At 41.3% G+C, this 15415-nt stretch overlaps 1 protein-coding gene across 7 annotated transcripts in view; it reads right to left on the reverse strand.

The window, feature by feature from the left end:
- The window catches only part of CACNB4 (calcium voltage-gated channel auxiliary subunit beta 4), a 196483-nt gene that overhangs the window by 11245 nt on the left and 169823 nt on the right, over positions 1 to 15415 (reverse strand). For all 7 annotated transcript variants that reach the window (XR_012641420.1, XM_074967341.1, XM_074967345.1 and 4 more), the window contains one exon: positions 426 to 611. Coding sequence is in view for 6 of the 7 variants with exons in the window: in XM_074967341.1 (XP_074823442.1) it covers positions 426 to 611 (186 nt within the window). In the remaining variant the exon portion in view is untranslated. The remainder of the gene's footprint in view (positions 1 to 425; positions 612 to 15415) is intronic.

Consider the following 15415-nt stretch of genomic DNA (forward strand, 5'->3'; position numbering starts at 1 on the left):
TGCAACCTTAACAATAGTATTTCTTACCAGCATAACTGCTATCATATTTTACATGCTTATTTTCAGTCTGAAAGACTCTTAATTCTAATGGCACTTTCTCACATAAAAAGATGCAATTTTGTTATATAGCTTTTGACAGAGTGCCATTTATCTCAGTTTATTCTTCATGCCAAAAGGAGTTATGGGTATTATATTCCCCATTAAGACAAAACTAGTCCGAACACCAGTGCACTCCATTAATAAAATGTTTCCCTGTTGAATAAGTGGGTCTATTTTGCTTTCTTACTGTTGGCACTTACCAAACAGCAAATAGTAATTAATGAAACAAATACTGGATACAGTCTATAAAACATATTATTCTGTTTTCCTATAATGAATAAAACTGACCTGTACTAGTGACTGGGGGCCAAGATGCATATTCATACCTGTAATCCAGAGATTGCAGTAGGGTATGGTGAAAGGGCAGTCGATCCTAGGTTTCTTCCAAGAAGAGGAGTCATAGGTGTGCTACTGGTGGTATGCGTAGCACGCCAATATGCCTCTAGGTATTCTGCCAAATGTTCACACGCATCCTCAAGCTGATTTTCATCCAAAATGACATCAAACATTTCCTGTACACAACAAGAAAATGCTAGTTCAGTTATTTTTTTTTACGGGCATCAAAAGAGGAACACCCAAATAACCACAGGTTCATAGAAATGTTGGACTGCAACAGACCTCAATAGGTCATCTAGTCCAGTCCCCTGCACTCAAAGCAGGACTATATAATAACGAGACCATCCCTGACAGGTGATTGTCCAACCTGTTCTTAAAAATCTCCAGTAACAGAGATTCCACAGCCTCCCCAGGTAATTTGCTCCAGTGCTTAACTACCCTTACAGTGAGGAAGTTTTTCTTAATGTCTAGCCTAAATCTCCCTTGCTGCAATTTAAGCCCATTACTTCTTTTCCTGTCCTCAATGGTTAAGGAGAACAATTTATCACCCTCCTCTTCATAACAACATTTTACATTCTTGATGACTGCTATTTCCCCCCTCCCCGTCCTCTCTTCTCCAGACCAAACTCACTCAGCTTTTTCAATCTTTTCTCATAGGTCGTGTTTTCTAGACCTTTAATCATTTTTGTTGCTCTCCTTTGGACTTTCTCCAATTTGTCCACATCTTTCTCAAAGGGTGCTGCCCAGAATTGGACACAATACTCCAAAAGAGGCCTTATCAGTGCTGAGTAGAGTAGAATAATTACTTCTCATATCTAGCTTACAAGGCCCCTGCTAATACAAAAAAAAGTTAACATTCTGGGATGTAACACTATGACATTGTTGACTCATATTTAGTTTGTGATCCACTATAACCCTCAGATCCTTTTCTGCGGTATTATTTCCTAGGCAGTCATTTCCCATTCTGTATTTGTGCAATTGGTTATTCTTTCTTAAGCATTTGTCCTTATTGACTTTCATTTCATCCTATTTATTTCAGGCCACTTCTCCAGTTTTTCTCGATCATTTTGAATTCTAATTCTGGTTCTGAACTCTGGGGATGACTCATATCTCTCTGATAAACAAAATCCTGATTCTGAACTCAGATCCAGAATTGAAACTGTGCAGCTGAAGAACATCTCTATTCTAGTTCATACAATTTACAGTTATATTAGCAACGGCATTTCTACTTAGCATAACTGCTAAGTTCAGGACATACAGCTGTTCAAACATTCACAGCTGGGAATTCTGTCTACAGCACCTACATATGATGTTTATGCATTGTCTTAACTGCCTTCATTTATATCTGTATCTATCTGTCCAGATGGCCCTGTGCCTGTTCTTAAATTGGTGAGGTCTTACAAGTTATGATTTCCCTTTTTCCCCCCAGGAATTCATTCATTGGTGACAGTACTTAAGCACCAGAACAAATACCTCAATACAGTACCTCAGACCTGCTGACACTTATATGCCACACAAAGTATATCTATTGTTGAACACCAAAGGAATGTAGGACACACAGCTCCTGTGACTTTCTGGCTGCCAAAAGGGCAGTTTATATGCAGCTAGTGTTTTCATATTCTGTCAGCAATGGAAGTGGTTTAGAGCTGTACTAGATGAGTGGATTTTTATGAATTGCAAGACAGGCATAATAAAACAAATGCCCATTTTCTGAAGAAAACATATTTTCATGAATATTCACAAATTTAGTCCACTGAGAAAATTCAGCATTTTCAACAGTAAAGTTTTGCACTTGTGTCTTTCCCCTTCACTTTCAATTCAGTGGGAAAATATACCATGGAACTACAGTAGGAATAAAATAAGGACTGCATGGTGCAGGTGTTATTGTGATTGGTACAGTAAAAACACACACACAAAACCACATAATACTCTGCTCCCGTACCCCTTATACACACACACATACCCCTATATAGACATGTAACGACACAATATATGTGAAGCGGACATCCATATGGTAAATTGTTTCATCTGATGTCTGCCCACTAATCCAGTCCCCACAACTTCCTCTAACCCTTTAACTGTCACTTTAATTTTTTTTAAATCAATTGACTTAATAAATGTTTCCTCCTCCACCCTGCAAAAGTTGAATTAAATCCCCACCTCCTCCAACTCACATACTCCAAACATGAAGACTGCTTGAAACCTAGGATGGGCAAGATTCAGTGCTAATCTAGTGATAGCTTCTCTGTACATAAAAACAGTATGTTGTTTCAGCTAGTTATTCTGCAGCCCTGCAGGACTATATGTGAGCTATAGCTCACTGGCAAGTGTAGACTTCCAGTTTCCAAATGGGAATCACCTTTGCTTCTAGCTCTAGGGGACCTGAGATAATGGAATTTAGTCATGACATATTTAACTGCAGAAAAACTATTTTATGACTGCCTGAGTCATGTACAAATGCACTTATGATAACGAAGGATTAGTGCAGGGGTGGCCAACCTGTGGCTCGTGAGCCACATGTGGCTCTTCAGAAGTTAATATGTGGCTCCTTGTATAGGCACCGACTCCGGGGCTGGAGCTACAGGCGCCAACTTTCCAGTGTGCCGTTGGGTGCTCACTGCTCAACCCTTGGCTCTGCCACAGGCCCTGCCCCCACTCCACCCCTTCCCGCCCCCTCCCCTGAGCCTGCTGTGACTTTGCTCCTCCCCCTTTCCCCGCAGAGCCTCCTGCACGCCAGGAAACAGCTAATCAGGAGGTGCGGGGAGGTGCTGATTGGTGGTGGGTGGGAGGCGCTGGGAGTGGGTGGGGGGAGCTGATGGGGGGGCTGCTGACCTATTACTGTGGCTCTTTGGCAATGTACATTGGTAAATTCTGGCTCCTTTTCAGGCTCAGGTTGGCCACCCCTTGATTAGTGGGTGAAGGACTATGAAAAATGGTCCCAGTAAAAAGCTTTAAAATTCTCTAAACCATTCCTAAAATAGCTTTTTGTACCATCTTTTCCTTATACAGAAATCATGCTGGTTTAGTGCAGTATGCGTGTTCTATTGACGCTTGTCTGAGTTTACCTGCAACTCACACGTGGCTTTGCCACTCATGAGTAATGCATCCTTTCAAACACATGCTGATAAAATCATGTATTCCGTTATATTACACACACAAAAATACTAAAACAACATTATAAATGTGGCAAAGTCAAGCACTTAAAAGTTAGGAAATGCCAGAATTAAAATTATCTGTACACATAAGCCAAAAGCACACAGCACTTTTGAAAATAATATGAACATGCAATGTGGTATTTGGACTATACTGTCTGTGCTTACTACAGGGTCAATTTTGAGACAGGCTGATTTGAGGAGGTTAAGTAGTTTCCATGAAAAGGAAGTTACTTACCTTGTGCAGTAACGATGGTTCTTTGAGATGTGTCCCCCTATGGGTGCTCCACTGTAGCTGTATCTGCGCCTCTGTGCCTCTAATCGAAGATTTGGGTTGGCAATGTCCGTTCAGCCTGCACATGCGCTCTCCCTCCCGCCTGGTCTGTGTGGGTGAACCCCCCTCAGTTCCTTCTCTACCCCAGAGCACCTTATGGTGAACTCCAAGGTAGAGGGGAGGAGGACGGGTTGTGGAACACCCACAGGGACACACATCTTGAAGAACCATCATTAGTGCCCAAGGTGAGTAACTTCCTCTTCTTCGAGTAGTGTCCTTATGGGTGTTCCACTGTAGGTGACTCCTGAGCAGTACGCCCCATGGAGGGCTGGGGCTTTGGAATGGTGTCTGTTACTATAGAGAGCACTGTAGACCTGAAGATGGCATCAGAGGCTGAATCTCCAGTGATCGCATAGTGTTCTGCAAAAGTGTCGGAAGAGGCCTAAGTCACTGCTCTGCAGATTTCTGAGAGAGGGACATCTTTAAGGAATGTGACTAAGATAGAAATTGACCTCGTGGAGTGCGTATAGATTTTGGACGGAGACAACAGGTTGCACCTTTGATAAAAGTGATTAAAGCAACCCAAGACCCATTTGGATAGTCTTCAAGCCGATATCACGGAGCCTTTGGATCTTTCCATGAATGAAAGGAAGAGTTTAGGAGACTTCCTGAAGTCCTTAGACCTGTCCAAGTAGAATGCTAGTGCTCTTCTAATATCTAGCATATGCAGAATCGCCTCCCTGTTGTCATGATGTGATTTTGGGGAAAAACCAGGACATATGGAAAGTAGAGAGAACTTTAGGGAGAAACTTGGGATGCAGCCTCAGAGTTACTTTGTCTTTTTAAAAGACTGTGTATGGTGGGTGTGCCATTAGGCCCACTAATTCTCCTATGTGCCTAGCTGAAGTGAGGGCAATTAGAAATGCTGTCTTCATGGACAGATGTAAGAGATAGCAAGTTGCCATGGGCTCAAAGGGAGATCTAATCAAAGCTCTGAGAACTAGGTTAAGATCCCAGATTGGAGTGGGTGGTCTCACATGCAGGAAGAGATTCCCAATGCCCTTAAGGAATCTACACATCAGCAGGTGAGCAAACGTAGAATATCCATCTGCTTGATGGTGGAAAGCTGTTATGGCCGCAAGACGTACCTTAAGGGAACTGAGTGAGAGTTTTGACCTCGAGGTCTAAAATGTAGTCTAAAATTAGAGGGAGGGAAGATGAGTTGGGTCTGTGTGCTTAGAAGGACACCAAACTTGGGATCATTTCACTTTTTGTAGGTCAGTACATTGAGTGGTAAACTTTTGGCTGTGCAGCAACACATCTTTCACCTCGTCAGAGCATTCTGCCTCTAAGTCTTGGAACCAAGAAGGAGCCAACCCTGGAGGCGGAGGACCTGCATGTTGGGGTGAAAGACCAGCCTGTCCCTTTGAGAGAGCAGGTGGGGAATGGGCCAGAGTGGAACTGGGGAACATACTGCCATCTGTGTCAGGTAAGGGAATCAGACTTGTCTTGGCCAGGAGAGGGCACTCAGAATAACTCTCGTTGTGTCTCGTCAACTTTTCAACTGGACCTTGGACAGAAAAGGAAATGGGGGAAAGGCATACAAGAAGTCCTTGTCCCATGTGAGGATGAGGGTGTCTCCCAGTGAATGTTTCCCTAGGCTGGCCCTGGAGCAGTAACAATGATATTTCTTGTTCCAGTAAGTAGCAAAGAGCTCTGCAGTCGGGGTTCCGCAAAGGGTGAATATGTCTCAAAGCACTTCTGAGTTCAGTTCCCATTTGTGGTGGTGAGAAAAGTTCTGTCAGAGACAGTTGGCTGTCACATTCTGTATCCCTGGTAGATAGACAGCTGAGATGAATTTGAATGCTTCTGTGCAGAAGGAGGGAGAACTGGCACCTCCCTGGCAATTTATGTAAAACATACACTTCATATGGTCTGTAATGACCTTTGAGTGGGTGTTCTTGATGAAACACAGAAGCATGCACAAGCATTCCTGATGGCCCTTTGCTCCAAAACATTGATATAGAGGGTCACTTCTATGGAAGACCACTTGCCTTGAACCTTGCAATCACGTAGGTGAGCTCCGCATCCCATTAGGGAGGCATCCATCGGTAGAATCGGTGTCAGTGGCAGTTGCATGAATGGAACATTGCTCGGACACTGGATGGGTCTTTCCATCAGTCCAAGGAGTGCTTTACGGCAGAGGGCAGTGGTAGCAGTTTAGTTAGTCTGTCCCTGTTTGGGGAATAGACAGAAGTGAGCCATATCTGAAGACACCTCATGAACATCCGGGTGTTTGGACTGACAAAGGTGCATGCTGCCATATTACTTAGCAACTGCAGGGAGTTCATGGCTGATGTTTCAGAGCTGGCTTGGACTGTCTCTATGAGACTTGTAAGGACGGTGAGCCTACGTAGTGTAAGAAATGCTTTGCTTGTACTGCACTGAGGTCGGCACCGATAAATTCCAGACACCGTACCGGGGTCAGTGTCAATTTCTGTAAGGTGAGCTGTTAGACCCTGTTGCGCAAATGCGTGCATGGTTGTCTGGGTGGCTTGTACGGCATCCTGAAACAAGGGAGCTCTAAGGGGTCAGTCATCTAGATGTGGGTAGATCACAAAGCCCAGTGTTCACAAGTGTGCCGCTACAATGGAGAGAACCCTGGAGAATACTCTGCATGCATACAGGAGGCTGAATGGGAGCACCCTGTATTGATGATTGTCCTGCCCAAAGGCAAACCGTAGGAATCTCCTGTGTGACGGTTGTATTGAGATGTGGAAGTATGCATCTTGTAGGTTGAGGGCCGAAAACCAATCTCCTTACTCTAGGAATGGAATAATGTCTGCTAGCATGACCATCTTGAACTTCTGCGCCCTCATGTATTTGTTTAATGCTCCTAGATCTATAATGGGTCTCCACCTCCTTTTGTCTTGGAGATCAGGAAATAACGGGAGTAAAACCCCTTGCCCCTAAGTTGTGCCTGGACTGGTTCTATGGCTCCTAGGCACAACAGATGATCTATTTCCTGGCAAAGTAGGTTCTCGTGAGAAGGGTCCCTGAAGAGGGACAAGGAAGGAGGGTGGGAATCGGAGAGGGGCATGAATTGAATGGTGTAACCCTTCAAAATAATCTCCAAGACCCATCTGTTGGAGGTGATCCTCTCCCAACTGCTGTGAAAGAGGGCCTGACGACTTCCAAAGGGGCATGACAGGTGTGTAGTTGGCAGCTGATGTTGCAAGGTACAGTTGTACGGGCCCTCAACCAACTCATCAAAAGTGCTTAGAAGAGGCGGTCTGAGAGGTCATGCATTGGGGGTGCTGACTGCTTCCACTTCTAAGCCCTAGGCCTCTTACCTTGCAACTTGTAATAGCACTAAGACGGTGGGTATTGAGGAGGTCATGACCTGTGCTGTGGCTGAGAACTATATCTTCTCTTCTGTCCCACAGAGTAGATTCTCATGGAGCATAATGTGGCCCGAGAATCTTTCAAGGTGTGGAGAGAAGAGTCTGTCTTCTCAGTGAAGAGCTTGGACCCTTTAAAGGAGAGATCTTCCATCATCATCTGCAGCTCTTTGGGCAACCTGAAAAGGTGTAACCAAGAAGCCTGCCTCATTACCACTGATGTGGAGACAAAGCAGGCCACTGTATCGGCTGCATCCAGTGCTGCCTGTGGTGCTGTTCTGGCTACTAATTGACCCTCTCTGATAATGGCCTGAAACCGCTCCTTTTGTGTCTGAAACTACTCCTTTTGGTGTAGTATTTTTTGTTGACTCTCTTGCTGTCTGGTGCAATGGAGGCTGGTATCTACCAGATGACTTCGCCTCATTAATTGGGAGGACAATTCTGGATGAGGAGGAAGTGTGCAGAACATCCACCAGCTTGTGATGTGTATCTGGCACCTCCTGAAGGGGAATCTGCAGCTCATCAGCCTTCCGAGAGACACTAGACCCCTGCAAAATATGGGATCTGTATGTCACCCAAGGATCCCAATATGGCCATTGGGGGAAGAAGAGCATGGGTGGCGGGTGGGTACCCAAGAGGGCCCTTACCACAATCGTGGGTCATCTTGATGGAATTGAGGAGGACCATTGTATTGTAATGCCGGGCCATGATGAGAGACCAGAGAAATGACATCCTCCTGGTCACTGTCAGACTCGTCACTGGGTAATGGTGGTGCTGACTCCTGGCAAGAGAGGCAACTCTTTAGGTTGGGGGAGCCGGGCATGCCCGGGGTGAGAGGGGACGCTATCATCCTCTAGCAGTGAGGAATGCTGAAGAAAGTTGTTCTTCCCTCTTCTTTTTTTTTTTTTTTTAAACTGAAAGAACTTAGACAGTCTTTTAAATGGGGGGAGGCGGGGAATCCTCCTAACCAAGGTGAGAAATGCAAACTAAAGTTTTTTCTTTATCCCAACAGGTAAAAAGGAAACACTAACTATTAAGGAGAACAAAAGAAACAAAAATAACTACTACTGATGCTAATGGCGCAGATAAGGAAGGGACAACTGCTTGCTCCATTGGAGACCAAAGGCGGTAGAGAAGGAACTGATGGGGGTTCACCTGCAAAGTGCCAGATAGCCTTGAGGCAGACCACGAGGGAGGGAGAGTGCATGTGAGGGCTGAATGCTCCTAAAATCTCCGATTAGAGGCACAGATACACCTACAATGGAGCACTCCTAGGAACACTTATTGAAGAAGAACTGCTCTGTTCTAGGCACGATAGAGCCTATAGATTTTAAACTCCCTGGGGCAGGCACCCTCTCTCCCAATTCATAGTGTGCAAGCACAATATCATGAATAATACAATAATAATTCAGACATGTCCAAAAAATGTGGAAGAGAGAAAGTAGTTAATGTACCTGAGCAATGTATTTCCACAATAGCATGTGAAATAGTAGAATATTTGGACTGAGAACATGATTTTATTAAGCTAAAATTATGTGAGAACAACTATGACAGCAGCTCATATTTAAATGTAGTTGGAGAAAACAGTAGGAATAGAATGTTACTGTTCCCTTTGTGACAAATTATAGTAGAACACTAGTAGCTATAACTGTGAGTCTCTTAGAATTAACCACCACGATAAAGTAGACTCTCTTTCCGTATCTGATGGATTCCTAAATAAGGTGAGGTTGGCAAATAACTCCCATTAATGGGAATTTTGTTTAGCCAGGGAAGAACAGATCCCAGGAGCCTGATTCATCCACCCTTATACAAACTGAAATTCACCCCTATGTAAAAGCCCAGCACAAAGCCTATGCATAACTTAAGTCCCATTTAACCCTTATTTTGATGTGAGTTTCAATGTCAGTAAGAGTGGCAGAATCAGAACCTAAACGAGCAACTGTCTATGAAATATATATCTCTATTGCTGACCAGTATATTCAGTAAGAAAACCGTTAAATATTCTAAATAAGAAGAAGAGTAAAGCAGAAATGACACAAATTACTTAATAAGAGAATTCTACATTGAATTCCTTTAATTCTTCAGTATGAGGAGGAGGAAGCTGAAGAAAATGTAAAACTGATCCACAAAAAAGCAATTAAATCTGGAACAAAACCTTATTTTCCTTTCTTTAATTATATTAATAAATATAATCAAAAAGCAACTTTTTAGAGTCTGATTTTGCCACCCTACTCATACTGAGTAGCAAAACAATTCCACTGATGTAATCAAAAGTGGCACAATCTGAATCCTAATACAGTGCAATTTTTCCACAAATTGAAAAATCAGATAGGAAAACTGTATATTACAAAAGGAATCACTCAAGTTTTTACTGTATCAAGCCATTTTACTCCTGATTAACTTGGATTGTGCGTGCGTGAGACAGAGAATGAGCAAAAAATGATCCTGTGGGAAAAGGCAGGGGATTAAAACAATTTCCCTCTGATTCCACTTGAAATGCATTTTCCATTAAGATCATCATCTTTACTTTAGAGCTTTTTATGGATACACAGATTCATAGATTCCAAGGCCAGAAGGGACCACTGTGAGCATCCAATCTGATCTCCTCTATACACAGGATCTTAGGATTTTTTTTTCAAGGCCTTTTTTCATTTGGCTTTTTCAGAACTTAGTTTGACTTTAGATTTTGTGACTTTGGTATTTTTACCTGACATACAGCAATGCTAGGCTGAGTTGATCAGACTTTAATGCAGGCAGTAGATGCAGGGTACATTACAAATTCAAAGTTACACAGAAATCATCTTCCTTTATATACATTTTCACATTCCATTATATTTACTATACATTGCATTACCATTTTGCGATTGGCTTGGTCACTTTGTAGGAACCTATTCTCTGCATAGCACACACTGTCCATGCAACAACTTACTTTTACCTCATCTTATGTTTCAGCCTTATGTGATCCATTGTTATCTTGTCCATTGTAAATTGTTCCCTAGATGTTCTCCCTTATCTTCACTAGCACAGACATTTTGTTTCCAGTCTGCTGATCCATTTAGCATCCTAATCCTGTCTCCCAAAAAATGAGGCCTCACCAATGTCCAATTGCTCATGTCAAGTCAGGCCTACATAGCTTATAGAACTTCCCCAAAATAATTTCTAGAGCATATCTTTTAGACAAACATCCAATCTTGATTTAAAAATTATCAGTGATAGAGAATCTATCACGACCCTTGGTATATTGTTCCAACGGTTAATTACTTTCACCATCAAAAATTTACACCTTATTTCCTGTCTGAATTTGCATAGGTTCAACTTCCAGCCATTGGATCCTGTTATACCTTTCTCTTCTAGATTTAAGAGCACACTGTTAAATATTTGTTCCCTGTGTAGATCAGGGTGGGTAAAAATCAATGATTTAAAAAAATAAAAATTGGATTTTTTTTTAATTTAAATCATGTTTTTTTTTATAAAAGGTTTTTTGAGAAAAAAACCTATCTAAAGATAGTTTTAATTAAGATACATTATAGCTCAAAGATATCTCATCATGGAATAGGGATTATAAATTCTAATTCTATAGTATGAGACAATATATTCATGTAATGTTTAAGAAAGTTTTGTAAATGAGTTCCAATAGTTCATGTATTAGGAACCCAATCTTATGGGGTTCCACGGGCTTCTGTATAGATTATTTAGGTTAATCTTTCTATCTACCCAATGGGACACAGTGCTCAGTCTAGAAGACACAATCGGAGATGCTTAGTTTTGCAGTTCTCAAACTGTGGTTTTGTGTCTCCAGAGAAAAATGTTTTAAAATAAATAAATAGTATATAGAGGTGAGAAATAACAGACCTCAACTCTATTGTCCCTCTCTCTAAAAGTGCAAAGCTTCAAAAAGTTCAATGAACAGAAGATTGTTGGGGGCAGAATAGATCTGGACAAGGAGAAGAAGTCTGGAGATAAATGTGAGAAGAGAGGGACATATGCTTGTTTTGTTAAAATAAGGTTTGCCGTTGAAGAAAAAAAGTCCAGAGTACTTAACATTGTTGTTTTAGTTAAATAAAACAATTTAAATGTCTGTTGATGATGTTCTCCTCCTAATACAGCATGGCAAGAAAATCCTCCAAATATTAACAATTAACCTGTTGAACTGGAGATAGTTCACCTCCCAATGACTTCATAAATATCTGCTTCAATTACCTTTGGTAAATGAAATAACCAAACAGTCATTCATTTTCTGACATAGTTGTAAAACTAATCTGAAAAGTTTTCAAAAGAAATCACTTTAAAAATGTATAGTGTGTACCTTCTAAAAAATGAAACCTACATCTACCTCTGAGTTGTGAAGAATATGTATTAAGGTTATAACAACCATCAAGAATGCACTTTTATGTAGAAAACCATGATTAAATCGAGTCTTCCTGACTAGTGATTTAAATCATGATTTAAATCAAATCCACTCTGGTGTAGATTATTATAAATTATGATCATGTCACCCCTTAACCTTCTCATTGTTAAGACAAATAGATTAAGCTCCTTGAGTCTATCACTATAAGGCATGCTTTCTTTAATCATTCTCATGGCTCTTCTCTGAACTGTCTCCAATTTATCAACATCCTTGTTGAACTGTGGGAACCAGAACTGGCACAGTATTCCAGCAGCAGTTGCACCAGTGCCAACTATAGAGGTCAAATAACCTCTCTATTCCTACTGGAGATTCCCCTGTTAATGGAGCTAGGCTGTTCTCAGTGGTGGCAGATGACAGAACAAGAAGTAATGGTCTCAAGTTGCAGTGGAGGAGGTCTAGGTTGGATATTAGGAAAAACTATTTCATTAGGAGGGTGGTGAAGCACTGGAATGGGTTACCTAGGGAGGTGGTAGAATCTCCATCCTTAGAGGTTTTTAAGGCCCAGCTTAATAAAGCCCTGGCCGGTATGATTTCGTTGGGGTTGGTCCTGCTTTGAGCAGGGGTTGAACTAGATGACTCCTGCGGTCTCTTCCAACCCTAATCTTCTATGATTCTATGCACTATAGGATCACATTTGATTCTTTGGCCAAGATATCACACTGGAGTTCAGCTGATTATCCGCCATGATCCCCAAATCTTTTTCAGAGTCACTGTTTCCCAGGATAGAGTCCCACAATCCTGTAAGTATAAGCTACATTCTTTGTCCCTAGATGTATACAATTACATTTAGCCATATTAAAAACACACCTCATTTGCTTACACCCAGTTTACCAAGTACTCCAGGTTGCTCTGAAACAGCGATCTGTCTCCTTCATTATTCACCACTCCTCCAAGCTTTATGTCATCTGCAAATTTTTATCAGTGATAATTGTATTTTTCTTCCAGGTCAATGATAAAGAACACAGTAGAGATAGTATCTATGCTGTTAACAGCTCAATTCACTATCAATTTCCTAAGCAGTATGTATTATTGCAGTGTTCTCTATCCTTTGGACAAAACCTCATGTGTAAAGATTTCTCTGTTACTTTTCCTGAACCAAAATGAACCAAGGAAGAAATCGCCTCTCCTCAGCTTTATCTATTTAGAATTCCTATCTAAGATAACTAGTACAGTATTTTCATTTCCTTATATTTACTATGTTACCATTGTCCTCCCACACCAGAAGGAAGACAGGAGGCAATGGATGTGGTGTAGTTAGGGCTGCAATTTTATTCACCTAAAATATCTGGAAGTACCTGGCAATAAATTGTATAGTGCAGGTCATAATTATTTCCTTAATCACATTCACCTATTTAGGAGGCAGCTGTCAGCCATCCCTCTTCCCAACCTGGTCCCAGCCAGCCCATTGCTGGGACCTCACTGCCCTCCCCTCACGTAAAGGTTATGGGGGCTGAAAAGGAAGAGAGGTTGGCTTCCTGCCCTCCACTCTCTAGCTTCCTTAAGGGATACTGGTAGACCCAGAGGGAATGAACTCCACAGCTGGAACTGCAAGGGTGGAAAATTACTGGAAGGTGAAGGGACTTGAGATTTTAAATTTCCTGGCTAGCTGGTGCTGGGTTATACTTAATTGTACTGCTGCACTTTAGTTATGATGGGGTACTATTTCCAATTAATTTTAAGTTATGTCAAAAGCACCTAGAGCACACACAGATGCACCCTTTTTGAGCATTTGTATACATCCAAAAAAGAAATAAACTGTATTTGACTAGCACATTTTAAACTACATTCTTGGTACAGTTCCTGTTTCATTAAGCCATTCAAAGTACCTGCTACTGCTTAATGAATTCTGCAGTGACAGGTATTCTTAGCACAGCATTAGCAGCATCAGTGAAAAATTAATGAGCAATTGATAGTGAAAGCAGTTAGATATTCCAAAAAAGACAACTATTTTTATAATGTCTAGATGTACGGTACTAATCAGTTTCATAACAACTCTCAGCACCATGCAAATTAGAAATGTGATTTTTGATGGCTTTCAGATATATCCAAATAAACTAAACATTTTATGCCCAATACATAAAGAAGATGGGAGTATGCAAATATTCTTCTTACTAGAATTTGAGCTGTGAAATATACTGTATAGTTTATAATGCAAAAGACATACAATACTGTACAGGGTTATGATAAGAACCTTCTATATTAGCAATATACTTTCACTTAATTGAATCTTTCCTTAATTTACTCCTCCTGTGAAATTTAACCAAAACCTCAGCAATCAAATAGAGCTAGATTGTGTGACCCTTACTCACACTGGTGAATATTTACACACAAGTGACCCCACAGCTCCAAGTAATTGCCCAGCAATGTGGGAAAGAATTTAACAAGGTAGCCCATCCTTTGTATTAAAAGTAACACAGCCTCCCACCCTCTTACTCCAATTGCTTGGGGCAGATATTATTGGCTAGTTTGATCTCTGACTAGAAAAGCTGCCACTGATTTAAGGAAAAACAATATTCTGAATGAGACAGAATAGAGTCCAGGCCCAATTTTCCTCATTTTATCTGTCCAACTATAGAAACATCAATGCGAGCTGTGTTTGCATAGCCAAAAGTAGAATATAGCCTTTAAACTGTATTCACCATGGACCAGATTCTGCTCTCCCGTACAAATATCCATCTCCTTAGCAGTGGTGTAAATCAGGGGTAATTTGAATGAAGTAAAAACTGTGTGAAATTCTCGTCAGATTAACTGACTTCAGTGGGAAGCTGACGTGTATCTGTGGATGGAGTTTGGCTCATGGGAACTACGAGTCCAAATCTTGAGCTTTACACTCAGTCCTTGCTCAGGCAGGGTCTCATTGAATGTCAGTGGGAGTTGTCTAAATAAAATCTCAGGATGTGGAATAAAAGCTGAGTTATATCAGATGTTGTGGATATTATAGAGTGCTATTATGTACTAGGTAAGATGTGATATGCACCCTGCAGGTGTGGGCCATTTATTTCAATCAAATTCACTCACTTCAGTACAATTGATAGGAAAAGATTAGCTAAAATAAGAGGAAGGCACTGCATAAATGAGCACATGAATGAAATATGCACAGGCTCAGTCCTTATTTTGTGCCAGGGCTTGCCAGGGCTGATCCCCGGCACCTCTAGCCTTGGCAGTTCATAGCCCCAGCACCTCTGGGCTTGCTGCTTCAGTTATGAATGTAAAAAAATTGCTTGAGCTCTGGCACCTCTTTCATTACAAATTAAGCACTGCACAGTCTGCTCTTTTCAATGGAGAAATAAACGATTTTTACAATGTGAAGAATGTGATGGTGAACACTACAGATAGTGTTGTACATGTAAGTAGCAATGACAGCCCTGAGTAAACACCATGGACCAAATTCAGATGCAATGTGAGCAGGTCGGACTCCATTTAACTCCATGTACACCCAGTCTGAATTAGGCCTTATATATTTTTTTGGTTACTACTGCTACAGAACTTATATAATATTTTGTTTTAGTTAATGTGTGTTAATCCATAGAAATATCCTTTTTCTTCCCTTCATTGTAACAACATGATTCAATGGAAAATTACTCATGAGACGAACATAATACAGTGGACTCCCCAATATAAAATTTGAGATGGCTTGAACAACTTTCAGTACTTCTCAGAGTGGAACACAAGCAGGGTGACAGAGGGGAGAGCACTAGATCCTACTGTTACTGTAACCAGAGATGCTTACAGTATGTCATTGCCA

Source organism: Natator depressus, chromosome 11 (assembly GCF_965152275.1).
Source record: "Natator depressus isolate rNatDep1 chromosome 11, rNatDep2.hap1, whole genome shotgun sequence".
Taxonomy (NCBI): domain Eukaryota; kingdom Metazoa; phylum Chordata; order Testudines; family Cheloniidae; genus Natator; species Natator depressus.